At 37.6% G+C, this 13,760-nt stretch overlaps 3 protein-coding genes across 5 annotated transcripts in view; 2 read left to right on the top strand and 1 right to left on the bottom strand.

Annotated features, from left to right (window-relative positions):
- Positions 1-191: 191 nt before the first annotated feature.
- Positions 192-3,133, top strand: LOC105432187 (BTB/POZ domain-containing adapter for CUL3-mediated RhoA degradation protein 3). Its single transcript, XM_011646873.3, has 4 exons — positions 192-787; positions 998-1,310; positions 1,638-1,836; positions 1,898-3,133. The coding sequence occupies exons 1-4, from the start codon at positions 625-627 to the stop codon at positions 2,087-2,089; spliced, it is 867 nt and encodes a 288-aa protein (XP_011645175.1). The 5' UTR covers positions 192-624; the 3' UTR covers positions 2,090-3,133.
- A 1,195-nt stretch (positions 3,134-4,328) lies between these two features.
- Positions 4,329-10,830, bottom strand: LOC105432186 (protein phosphatase 1G). 3 transcript variants are annotated; one of them, XR_016140804.1, is made up of 7 exons: positions 10,553-10,830; positions 9,509-9,788; positions 8,539-9,346; positions 8,323-8,446; positions 7,737-8,192; positions 7,222-7,519; positions 4,329-5,276 (listed from the first exon to the last, which is right to left on the bottom strand). XR_016140804.1 is itself a non-coding variant. In XM_011646872.3 (6 exons), the coding sequence occupies exons 1-6, from the start codon at positions 10,661-10,663 to the stop codon at positions 7,274-7,276; spliced, it is 2,025 nt and encodes a 674-aa protein (XP_011645174.2). In that variant the 5' UTR covers positions 10,664-10,830; the 3' UTR covers positions 4,329-7,273. The 3 variants fall into 3 exon arrangements, 1 of the variants encoding a protein (XP_011645174.2); XR_016140805.1 differs by lacking the exon at positions 10,553-10,830 and adding an exon at positions 10,134-10,442; XM_011646872.3 differs by having other exon boundaries at positions 4,329-7,519.
- A 978-nt stretch (positions 10,831-11,808) lies between these two features.
- Positions 11,809-13,760, top strand: part of Hs3st-A (Heparan sulfate 3-O sulfotransferase-A) — a 42,865-nt gene continuing 40,913 nt past the window's right edge. Inside the window, exon 1 of the mRNA XM_011646870.2 lies at positions 11,809-12,354. The gene's annotated coding sequence lies outside the window, so the exon portion shown is untranslated. The remainder of the gene's footprint in view (positions 12,355-13,760) is intronic.

Raw genomic sequence — 13,760 nt, 5'->3', positions numbered from 1 at the left:
ATTTTGATTTGAACTTGAATCTACATTAAAAAAATGAAAAAAGTGTAAATTTTGAATTACAAACTATTTTCTTTGCTACAATTTAAATTATATTATATTATGATTTTATTTTCAAAATTTAATATTTATTCCTGTTCGTAAAATTTCCTTCATTGTGCGCAGGACCAAACAATCGACTTGTCTAACAACGATTCTTGGCATTTTCGTACACCGCGGTCGAGATTCCGCCGCCACATTCAGCGCGTTCCTCGTCGAGTTTATCAATCCTCGAGTTCGCTGTTAAGTTCGCCGCGATTGATGCAGCCTGATGACGAATAAGGAAAGATGGAACAAAACGGAGATATATTAGGATACGTGGCTTCCACGTTTTCCGAATATCAACGGATGTAAGCGAGCGGACGCATGTCGACGCGACGCTGAATACGTCGCACGCGATCACGCTGCACGTCATCGTCACGTCCCTTCGACGCAAACGCGAACGTCCTTAGATATCCGTCGCACATTCGACCTGATCTCCGACGTCCGGGAAATCGATACGCTTCGCCACTTTCCGCGCCTCGTTCCGTGGCGCGTCGCGCCAGTACTCGCCTCGGCATCGCCAGGTTCGGTTGACAGAGCATCGTTATGTCGGGCGAGCACAAGACGGTAATTAAATATCCATCGGAGTATGTCAAACTGAACATCGGGGGCTCCCTCCATTACACTACCATAGGTACCCTGCAGAAGCATGACACTATGCTACGTGCCATGTTCAGCGGTCGCATGGAGGTGTTGACCGACTCCGAAGGTGAGACGTGCATTTTCGGCTGTTGTTAATTGATCCTAAAATCTAGATAAATTTTCTTATGTGAGAAATGACTTAGCAAGGCGCATAAATTTAATTCATTTAACCATCGACAAAAAAATTGATAAGTTTTATTTTCCAAAAATGTTTAACGTTTAATAGATTAGTGATGTTGCATTTGTATATCTTTGATTTGAAGATTTCTATTTGCAGGCTGGATACTGATCGACCGGTGCGGCAAACACTTCGGGACGATCTTGAATTTTTTGCGAGATGGTTCAGTTCCATTGCCAGAGAATACAAAAGAAATGGCAGAGCTGCTCGCAGAGGCCAAGTACTATTGTATTAGCGAATTAGCTGAGTCCTGTGAACAGGCACTGCTTCGAAAGGAGCGTGAAGCAGAGCCAATCTGTAGAGTCCCTCTTATCACCTCCCAGAAGGAAGAACAATTACTTATAAGCAATACTACTAAGCCTGTGGTCAAGCTGCTCATTAATAGACATAATAATAAATATTCATATACAAGGTGATATTAAATGCCACTTGTCAATCGTGAATGTTTTGATACTTCATCATGAGTCTTTTCATTTTTTGTAAATATAAATTAGTAATATATAAACATTTGAAATAAGCATTAATATACAAGTAACTTGAGGTTGAGAAACTAATATAAAAATATGCATTTGGTGTTTCATGTAATTTATAAACTAATATCCTAAATGCATGATAAAAAATGATAATCAGTGAATGAATTGTCACAATATTGTCACACGATATAACCAATTGTACCTGAGTTACTATCATAGTTAAATTTATAGAGAATGAGTGAATGATATAAATTTAATCCTTGCAGTACGTCAGATGACAATCTACTAAAGAACATAGAATTATTTGACAAAATGTCACTTAGATTTAGTGGCAGAGTGTTATTCATCAAAGATGTTATCGGCTCCAGTGAGATTTGCTGCTGGACATTCTATGGACATGGCCGTAAGGTAGCCGAAGTTTGCTGCCACTCGATCGTTTACACAACCGATAAGAAGCATACAAAGGTAACATCCAATAACGTGACATTTTAAAAGTATGTAATGGAAAATGCTTTCCTCTGTTCAGGTTGAATTTCCCGAAGCTCGAATATATGAAGAAACATTGAATATTCTGTTGTACGAGCATCGGAATGGCCCGGATCAAGAGTTAATGCAGGCTACATCGTCGCGTGGCGTAGTACCTTGTACGTCTGACGAAGAGGAGGGTGAGCGTTCAGGCTTGGCTCGCCTTCGCTCCAACAAACAGAACACCAACTGACCCAGTCTTGTCCTCCTCAATCCACCGCATACCGCGATCCTCAGTGTCGTTCGCTCTTTCAAGACACGGATCAATATAAAATAAAACAAAGGACAGATATATATCAAGCACGAACTTCGTAATACTTGATATTCAGTTTGTCAGCTGAATCTCTTTCTCTCTTTTGTTTTTGGAATGCGTGGAACACGAGGAAAGCTGCAATTTTGTTTGGACGATAAGCTAGCTCGATATTTTCACATCACATTTTATTTTCGAATATATCGCGCTTATTATTGAAATTATATTTGAAAGAAAAATACGTCATTCTGATTAACGGAATGACAGATTTGTGAGTCTTGAATTTTCTTTGCCATTCTTGCTACAAGCGTGTTTACAAATGTATATAAATGTGCGATTAAGAATGGCATCTTATCGATTTCATCCTGAAAATCATGAAAAGAATGTAGCGCCATGCGCTCGTTCGATTTATGTGCCAAATTCGCGACAGAATAAATACAAGTTGTCATTCTGTGACTGATAAAATTATTTATAAATTTATACTCTATGACAACTTTTAAGCAGTCATTTAGATTAATTAACTAAACTTATAAAAAATTAATGTGCAAACTAGGATGGCACTGTTACCTGTTGTATTATTATTTTATTATCCTTATCACTCTATCATTATTATCATTATTATTTTCATAATTATTAGTTACTGTTTATTATTCTTATGTTATCTATATCATTATCAAGTTTTTCCTTACAACATGCCTAATTTAATAGCTCAATAAATTCTTAAAACATATATGTTATTGTTACTTGTATTATTTACGAATGTATTTCTCCGGAATTCTCTACCGAACTGCTTAAAGGATGATGGAGTAAACACTGCCAATAAAATAAAATTAAAATAATATCGTTAGATATAGTTTTTGGCAATGAAGTATACGTTTAAACGTGTGAACTGTTGCTTCAATTGAATTGTAAGTTAAACATTTTTCAGGATTTTTTACTTGAACGAATGCAATACAATATTTTTTAAATAAACGAACTTATCTTGAATTTTTTACTAACATGTCATTCCAAATATATTCTTTTACCATGTAATTATTGTAATTTATACATATTACTCGTTTTCTGTACTGATATACACTTTCACTTATATGACGCATCAGAGTAACAAATGAAATCAGAGTGTTTCCGGACATCAATGCGAGTAACCCGATATCTCGTAAGTATGTCAGAAACTACGGTTAGAAAACCACAGTTTTTTGTTTAATAATAAAATAGAGGTAAGTTTGCTCAATTTTCTGAAGATGTTAGATAAGTGAAGGTGGAATGTAAAACAATTACAGGACTGTGATTACATTGGCACAGTATATATATATATATATATATATATATATATATATATATATATGTGTGTATATATTATCTTTTGTGTACTTTAATATTAAAAGATATGAGAGAGATTCGTAATCCCATACTTAATAAAGGGACCATATGTATCGCATTACATACTTACATCGCATAAGATGTCTTTGCATTCATATCTATAATACATATGTTATATATTAGATTGAATATATATATCTATGTTGAATAAAATAATTAATGGACTTCCCTGTTTCTTTTTTGTAATTGTATAAATAATAAATTATAAGCAATTCAAACAGAAAGTGAGATAATAGGACATATCGAATTTTATATACTATTTTATATACTATAATTTTATATGAATATAATTATATATATAAAATTATATATTTTATACTTTTTAAGGATTATATATATATATATATATATATATATCCTGGTTTCATTAACTATATATATATATATATATATATATATATATATATATATATATATATATTGATTTTGCATTCGATCTGCCATTTGTTCACAATTTATTGACTTGAAAATATGTCACGTGTTATGTTATATCTTTTCTATCTCTTCAATTTCAAGTTTGTAACTCTATATATATATATATACATATTTTCAAGTCAATAAATTGTAAACAAGTGGCAGATCGAATGCAAAATCAAATTTAGTCTGCCATTTATACAAAATATAGAGCATTCGATAGAAAATCAATATTATTAATAAAATTAGAGATAAAGAGAAATGTTGCAAAATGTGTGTGGATTTCAAAAAGTAAAGCATTTCTCTAGTCTTGGAATATTTGTTTCTTTTTGCTAAGAAGAATGCAAAAAGAGGAAAATAAGACAGTAAATAGAAACAAGCGTTAAGATTGATTCGAGCGACATATATTATGAAACAAGATATTATACATGAGTGTATGACGGAGTTTGCAGCTAAAGACAGTAAATGGGGCGCAAACCTTTTTTTTTTCTTGAGACGGAATCGAATGTACATACACATGTTGCGGAGGTTGTCAACCCCTGAATTGGAAAGGCACGTCAGTTCTTTCTGAATGATACTAGATACTGCTCATCTAGTATCGATACGCTACTGATCATCTTGCAAACGTGTTTACATAAGAGTGATTGCTTTTGCATTTAACTATAAATAATTTTTTCGGTGAAATTACTGTCTACTAACAACTGCAATTACACATGAGTGTCGACAGAATATATAATGGCGAAAAATGTTACTGTTATTGCGCGAAGATGTCACTGGTTGATTGATATTCCTATATCCTAGAATGCTCGCTTCATAGAATTTTAACGTACTTTTATACGAATCTCTATAATGAAAATATGAAGATTCCGCAATTTTTACTCCACAGTTGAAATGAAATGTGAATCTTCATGCAATGTGAGTCTTAGTTGTAAAAAATACGGCGGTAGGTCTTCATTGTTCTTCTTTGTTCAATATTGCCTATTTACGGTTTATGTGTATGATATGTATATATATATATATATATATATATATATACCGAAATATATATATATATATATATATATATACACATACACACACACACACACACACGCGCGCGCGCGTTAACCGTAAATTCAAGCTTTAAAAAGTCCTTATAACATGCGACAAGTGTTAACGATAGTGCGCGTATCAAATAATAACATCAGTTTATAAATCCAATCACGTTATTTTCTTAGACCAAAATTCTATAGAGACATTTTCCGTGCTTAACATGCGTTCTCTCAGCACTCTCGTGTTCATGTTGAGTAGATACCAGGTGGAGGAGCTTGATGTACATGTAGGCACGAGTAGATATCTAAGAGCAAAAATATACATCTTTACCTAAGTAGTGCAGGAAATAAAATTTCAATCAATGATCGAATTCTATTACTTAGTTAAAACAGATACTTAGTTAAAACATTTGCTCCCAGATATAACACGCCCAATCTTCTATTTTGCTTTCGTCGAGACACTCTGTAAGTATCTTGGACTTATCATATAATACCACAAATATTTGCAATTTCTTCAAATATCATAAGAAATTTTACGACTATCACGATGCCATGAGCACTTCACGTTTATCAAAGTATTACAAGTATCGTGATGCAAGAATTAATTATTCTGAATTTACCAAAATACCATAACCATTATGCATTTGCCACAATATTATTTCATGTTCGTCTTCCATTTTATTGCAATCCCTTTTCCGTACGACAAACGACATTTTTACCGTTCTCTCAAAGCTACGCGCGCGATGTATCTTTCTATATATATAAGACTCTCTGTATAAATTTACAAAAAACATACTTTTGACATATGCAAATTTTCAAATTTAGATCGTTTCAAACTACTATAGCACTTGACGTAGCTTAACACGAGTACACATCTGTTTTTTTTTGTGTATTTCTTTAACGTTATTATTAAGACAAGATCACAAATTGGTAACGCGTTATACGCAATTGCCTTAATTACATAATACAGTTTAAACACATCTTAAGCTATTCGCACACCCATCCATTCAACCACTATACCCAGGGATTCAAAAATAAATTCTATTTCGTAAAAATAAAGAGATAATGTATTGACTTACAAATATAAATCCTATAATCTACATTTATAAATATATACATTTATATACTAATAATCTAAAAACTCAAGGAATATACTTTGTAAGTGCATCTGGAGCAAGTGAGATGATATGTGGAAAAATCTAACTATCTAATTATTTAGATATATTGAGACATGGGGTTTTTTTTATTAATGTTTAATTATCAATCATTCAGTGATTAAAATTATTAATATTAAATTAAAATATATGGAATATTTTAATGTGATCAGGATTAGAAAAATCATTATAGTTTAAAATAAATAATACAGTGACACAAATCTATATAAATATAACTGCTAATATCTTTCTTATTTAAAGAACAAATTTTTTTTTATTCAAACAAATGTATTGCACTGATTTAGATTTTTATGTATACAATTCGAAAATAACATTATTTGCAATGCACATAGCAAATTTATTAAACAAGAAAAATGTAATAGATTATAAGCAAAACCAAAATTTAATAAATTACTAAAAAGAGAAAATAAGATAATTATACTATAATTAATTATAATAAAGAAAAAAAAATTTGATATCATTGGGAATATATATTTTCATATCACTGTATTTATATAAAATTAATCTCGATTAATGTAATGAATAATTAATGAAATTAGATTTGTATATTAAAGAATGTTAAAGTTATATTAGAACTATATTAGAGAGAACTTACAGTAATATATATATTAAGTTCTACAAAATTAAAAAAAGATTGTACATTTATATTAAGAGTACATATTATTTGTCGTACTTTTATAAATGCTTGTGAAGAAATAGATAAGCCCCTTTATTTTTAATTCCCTACCAAAATTGTTTTCTATTATTAATTTTGCAATTGAATTATTTCTCAATAATAATATAAATTTCAGTATTAAACAGATCGTATTTAACGATATTATTTGACACTAAATACATATGTATAAAATACGATCTTAGAAGATTTCCTTTAATAATTTATTGTATTATAATCGAGAAATGATTCATGCATTATTAAGAAAATACTATATCATTCCCACGTGCTCCAATTCAGCAGTCTGTTAGCAACGACCAATAACACATCTTATACGCTATTTCATGTCTATTACTGCTTAACCAATTGGTTCCAGCTCTACATAGTAACATAAAGTTGTTACATAATTTTACATAAACTCACATTCATTCGTCCTCTTCCGGAGATCAGTTCATGACGCATGGTGACTCTTAATTCATATAGCTGCCTCGGTTTTAGCGCGTTTACAGGGGTTTACAGTATTTTCTTCCGGGATGCAGTCGTTACTTTCTTCCCCAGCGGTTGGCGAGACCGATCGTTTCTTCGTAACGCATACATCAGCAACTGTGTTATTTTTAACAATTGTAGTTGCCGGCGATTTAAACTTAACTATTACGGCAGTCATGTTATCGCAGCCTGTTCCATCGCCGAGAGTGTCCGGTGCAAGACAATGATCAAAAAGCTGCAACATCATAATTGTTATATTCATATAGAAAAAATACATCAATTTTCTAAAAACAAATTTGAAAAATCCTTTATTCAAATAATATTTAAAAATCATTTTTATTTCAAATCAGTTTCAATAAAAATTAAATTAGCAAAATACACAACATAAGATTCGCAAAAAGATATATTCAAGAGAAATAGAAATTAATAAGATATAACATTATTATACGTACTTCTTCGCAGATTTTCGAAATATTTTCATAATTTTGTGACAAACGAGTGCGCACAAACTGAACAACGTTTTGACTGGTCATAAAGTTCCATATGCCATCACAAGCGAGCACCATAAATTCGTCTTTCTCCGGATCGATCGTAATATGCCTTACATCCGGCAGAGCCGAGATCATTTGTTCCTGTGGTGGTAACACCATATTTTGTTTATACGCATGATCGCCAAGTGCTCTAGAAAGATTGAGGCCGCCATTCACTCTGCCGTCGCTCGTCACCTCTCCACCTGCTTTTACTATACGTTCCATTTCTGGTGCATCTTCAGGTTTATGATCCAGACTAAGTTCGATTGCCTGGCCGTCCCTACATAGAACACACCGAGAATCTCCAGCATTGGCCACATACAATTCGTTTTCCTTGAGTATCGCTACGACTGCCGTACATCCACTATCGGAACCAGGCTATAAAAATTATTTTAGATTTTTCAAGCCACCTTTTATATTCTATATATTTATATTTAATTTTTTCCTCAATCTTGTTTTTAATATTTATAATTCGCACAATTTCAATGAAAGAAAACTAATATTGTACCTTTTCAGTGTTTACCATGACATCGTCAGTATCATCGTCAGAGTTATCTATATCTTCTTCCTCAACTTCATCATCATCTTCATCACTTTCGTCTTCATCAACGTCTTCCGTATCGTCTCCATCACTATCAAAATTAAAAAATAAGTTTGATTTGGAAACAATAATTAAAAATAAATTTGTACATAAAAAATGACATATAGCTCTATATGTTATTACCTTTCGGGGATACCATCGAAAGTTTCATCATTTTCATCATCGTCGTCATCTTCTTCACTATCGTCACTATCCTTTTTCAATAGACTCTGATAAAGGTCCACAGGTTGAGTTCTTCTTCGACCACTGCTAGTTATCCGTTCTTGCTGACCTGCGTCTCCATTTTCTACAGGGGTACAAGAACTGCTGGACACATTATCTCCTCCACCCTTACTGCTGTCCGCATCTTCGACCCTCTTCGACTCCGCACCATTAACTTCCACCTCGTTTGCAGACTCCGTACATGGTGCCACCTTACCAGGACTCGAAACTTTCTCTTTTACATCTTCGGAGCTATCGGGCATATCCATAGATTTAACAGGTTCTACATCCGCAGTAGATACCACTGGTGAAGACGCATGAGCGCTGCCGTTGCTCGTTGTTGAATCCAGTACTTGTTCAGCTTCATTGCTCCCCGGGCAATCGGAATCTTTTTGCTCTACTGTACTGGACAAAGTCGATCCACACGGTTGGCTGGAACTACTCACATCTGTTTCATTGGTATTCCAGCCGAATGTAGACAAGGATGATGAAGATGATGTTGGTGGCGGTGATGGTGACGATGAACATCCCGCGCCAGAGGATGAACCACTTGCTTTTTCACGTCCTCTTCGACCCCTCAAGTAAGGACTCGCAAATGCGCGCTTACCGCATTTCTCGCCTTTCAGATTTTTTAGATGAGGATTGGATACTTCTGACTGATACTTTGCCATTACTTGCTCCAATGGCATTGTTGCCTCCATACACAGATTATTAACATTCTCTTCTTCATCTATATGCAATGCAATGTACGAAGATAACTTTATTAAAAGTTTACTTGTGTAGATAAGGAGGAAAACTAAAGTAGTACTTGCAAAGTGGATAATTAGCAAGATTATTTGTATAAAAGTAAATCCCGTAATAATGCATATTCTTAATACGAAAAAAAACGCACCAGATTCATTCAAATCACTCTCCTTCTTCTCTGATGTAGTTGCCCCAGCAAGTTCTTTGAGAACATTGACTACCTCTGGTTTTGTAAGAGTTTTGTCAAAACCCAAGAAAGCATCTATTAAAGCTTTTCTAATATCGCCATTCTTATAAGCTTCTGTCTGTTTGATAAAATCAGGGAGATTGCGTGCACAATACGTCGCAACCTCATGTCCTCCATGACCATCATAAACAGCAAACAATGAAACATTCTCATCAAAATCTATGCAACAGTTGTGAGCATCCTGTAAATAAATAGTTATAGTTAGTTCTCTAATAAAGTTTCTTTCTTGTTCTAATAAAATATACATATTCCAAGCATTGTTCTAAAAATTTCTTTATAATTTCTGAAATCCCAATTCAGAGCTACATTGCATAACTTTGTCTAAATAATTTATTTATTTCCATATGATAAAACGATAAGACAGATTCCAATGACATGAATGAATGAGAAATGATTAAACAATTAATGTATCAGTATATTATTCAGTATATTATTGCGTAATAATACTTTCATCCAGGAACAAACTAGTAACCAATATTTTACGGTACACATGCGAGAAAATTACATATAAATAAATCATTTTTACAAATAGAATAATTCCGCGCAATGATCGATTAATGTGTCGCAAGAATGTCATCTTATCGAGCTATCTCATCTGTTGGTAAATAAATGCATGAATCGCGTTTAGCGAGAAAATCGTCCACGAGCGTCGGCTGCGCTCGGGGTTCCCGGACCTCGTCGGGCGTGCTCGCTCGTGCGCGCGCGGAGCTTCGGCGTGCCGCGGGACGCGTCAACGAGCGTGCCATGCCGACGAGCGCGGCGGCCGGTAATCGGCTAGCCGGGTAACCGGCGAAACACGCGGATCAGAGACTCGCCGAAACTGGATAACGGCGCGATAAACGGCGGGCGGGCGGGCGGACGGGCGGGCGGGCGTGCGTGCGTGCGCGCGCGCGCGCGCGCTCACATCGCGACCGTTGCCGCCGTCGCCGCCGACTTCCCGCTTACCTCCTGACTGATCCGCCAGCCCTGCATGGAGCTCGCACCGTACGCGACGTTTTTTCCCACTTCATCGCTCGACTCCTTCTTCGTAATCGGCTCCGACAAGTACGCTCCCATCTTTTAAAATACCGGCTGGCCGTCGTGCTACTCCCGCGGCGTCCGCGTAATGTATCGCCAATGTTTCGCCAGAAAACAGAACTCACAAGCGTGGTGCACAGTCGTTAACTAGCCTCCCATGACCGGTTTGGCTTTCTGTTTTCCAGCGCGCTGCTGGCGCCGCCAGCTGGGCCGCCGAAGTCGCGCCGACTCTGCCGCGCGCCCGTGCTTTCGCGCCAAACTTAAAGCGACGTGCGCATGTAGGATCGGAAGAGCGAACGCGACCGGATATGCATTCCGTTCTATTTTCAAGTTTGTAGTCCCTGCATCTGTGCGCCGTAGCGCAAACTACCGAGGAGGATCATCGATCGTTTTACTCAAAAACGGATGTGATAACGTATAATTTTGTACGATTGCCTCTCGATGCAATGATCGACCAAATCAGATTCGAAATGGCCGAGATAATTAATGATTTTTTTCGTTGGTGGACTGTAATATTGTGATTTGTTATTATTATCGTGGCGAATTATCCTTGTTTTGAATTTTACTCGGATTTATTCATCATTTTAGCAATATTTTATCCTTAAACATTTAATTAGTATAAAAAAACGTCTCAAAAATCAATGCGTATTAGATATTAAATTAGAAATAATAGTATTAATATTTCATTTACGAATAAAGCGCGTTTATATCAAAGATAGTATTATTTTATTGATTAAAGAAAATTAAAGAGAGAGATTTTCTTAAACATGTTAATGAAGATATTTCAGTTACTGAAAGATAAAATTGAACACAAAAAATATCGCTTTTTGTTGCGTTTGCTTGCGTATTGTAAACCTGAGATGCGAACTAACAAAATGAAATTAAATTACGTGATTTTCGATCAATCTGAATATCAAACTTAATTCTGAGATGTAAAATGCTGAATAATTTTCGAAGTGAAAGTGCAAACGAATGTTTCAGAATGCCTCTGATCTGCCAAACGCAGATGTTTGAATCTTCCGCGCTTCATTGAAGGGTCGGGGGAAAATGGTACGGTCGCTAGCGCGGGGGGCGACGGGTGTCACGCCTAGATGTCGCATCACATCTCGTCTCTGCGCGTCGGTGCGCGAGGGAAGGGGAGGCAGCCGCGGAGTGGGGGGAGTGCGTACGGAGCAATGCGCCGAGCGCTCGCTCAAGCCCGCCAGTCGTTCGGCGGAGCTCGGGGAGGTTAGGTCGGGTCGTGCACTCTGGATGCGAATGCTCGGTGATACGGCACACCGCGACAGTCGACAGACGACAGCGGATACGCGGCGCGGAGTCGCGCGATTGCGGCGGTGCTGTCGTGCACCGGTCTCGCTCCTATTCTCGCACGCTCGCTGGCGAGCGTCCGTCGTCGCTCCGAGTCATCCTCCGAGTTCCGGTAACGGGGGCGAGTCCCGCTACGCCCGTTCGTCCCCGCTCGTCGTCTCTCATCCCTTCAACATCTCGTCGCCGTCATCCTCGTCGTCGTCATCATCGTCGTCGTTATCGTTGTCGTTGCCAAGTCGGCTAGACGACGGAAACGCGGCTGGCCGTATCACTAGTGCATCATCGGCTCTCATCGCGGCCATCCGTGCATCGCACTTGCCGCACCTGTCGATACGTAGCACCAAGGGGAGCGAGGACAGGCGAGGATCAGCGGCATCGTGTGTTCCCGGCCTAGTGACCTGACCTTGGATCAGTCCGACCAGGTATGCCCGTGTCACCATTTGCTTACGTTCAATTCAGATCCGACGTCTTCTTGGAGACGTTTCTTGCGGAGATACATTCGATTATGGCGGTGATGCGGATGCGGGACGGGAGGGTTGGGATTGGTTGTAATAGTATGGCAGCGCAGCACGCATCTACGGCTAATTCGGGGTGCTTAGCGCGCGTACGTGTTGCGAATAAGAGGATTTGGAGCTTGGGTTAGTGATAGGCTTAAGTTGTCTCGGGTGCCCGATACAGCTACCGCGTCTTTACGATGATTTCCCGATACGGCAACCCGTTTCGTTCGACAAACGAACCGTTATATATCGATCTTAAAAGCATTCCGTGTGCATCGCGAATTCTCTTGCAATTCGAAACGGCGCTCTCGCCGCGCGGTTCGCCGATTACGGAATAATTCTCTTTTAATTGAAATTGCCTCAGGGAAAATTTTCCCATTCGATGCGGAAGGAAACTTTTCCGCAGTGGTCTCGCCGCATGGTTTTTTTCTTTTATAGCTCGTATCGTCCGCGCGCGACAGTCCCCCTGCGATTCGCGTATAAAGGCACACTAAGCGAAAATGCAGAAATTCCTCGGCAAATGAGTGTTCTTAACCATGTATATGCTCGCAATTAAACTCTTCCCGGGAGCATTTATCCGTTATCACGCGAAGCCGCGAAGCGTGCTATCTAACTGGCGAAGTATCGTTCTACGCCGATGGTACCGCGGTGTCTGGCCCGACGTATCGTCATCTACTGCCGTCGTTTTAAAAGACCGTCTATACTACTGGCGATCATTAATCTCTCGCGCCACGTAAAATATTTCGCCGCCGAACAGGCAACGGTTCTTTCACCGCAGAAAACCGAGAAAACCGAAGAGAATATTTCACACGTTATCGTGACTTTTGCAATTACTGCGGCTCCGAAAGTAGGATATACCGTTTCCTACGTTGCTAAGCACACGAATCCTCTTCTAATTTTTGCTATTTAATTGATGCGCATGGAGCGCATCCTATGCGGAAAAATTTGCGGGGTAGAATTTTAAAACGCGTACTTTTCCTTTTTTAACGAATCAGATTAAAGTAAGTTAAATGACATAAAATATAGGAGAGTACGAAAATATATCGCGTGCGCGCCGAAAAGAATTGATTCAATCAACTCACGCGCGTCGTTTCTATTTCGCGACTAGTTGCGAAGTGCCGTCGCGGCAGGCCGATGGCAAGTGTCCAAATGCGAAGCAGAATAAGCGTACGTAATCTTACAACATTGGTTTTAATTATCCCGTTTGATCCGTTCGTCTAGAAGTCATTATTTGCTCCATGCAAACTGTTGCACGTGCGCCATGCGACGAATTCGCCTCTCGTCGAGCCACGCGAAGAGATAAAAACTGCATTTAAATGGGAAGCAAATTC

This window comes from Pogonomyrmex barbatus, unplaced genomic scaffold, assembly GCF_055798465.1.
Source record: "Pogonomyrmex barbatus isolate J1 unplaced genomic scaffold, ASM5579846v1 scaffold7, whole genome shotgun sequence".
NCBI classification, from domain to species: domain Eukaryota; kingdom Metazoa; phylum Arthropoda; class Insecta; order Hymenoptera; family Formicidae; genus Pogonomyrmex; species Pogonomyrmex barbatus.
The sequence above is the reverse complement of the archived record's forward strand: the minus strand, read 5'-3'. Positions and strand labels throughout refer to the sequence as shown.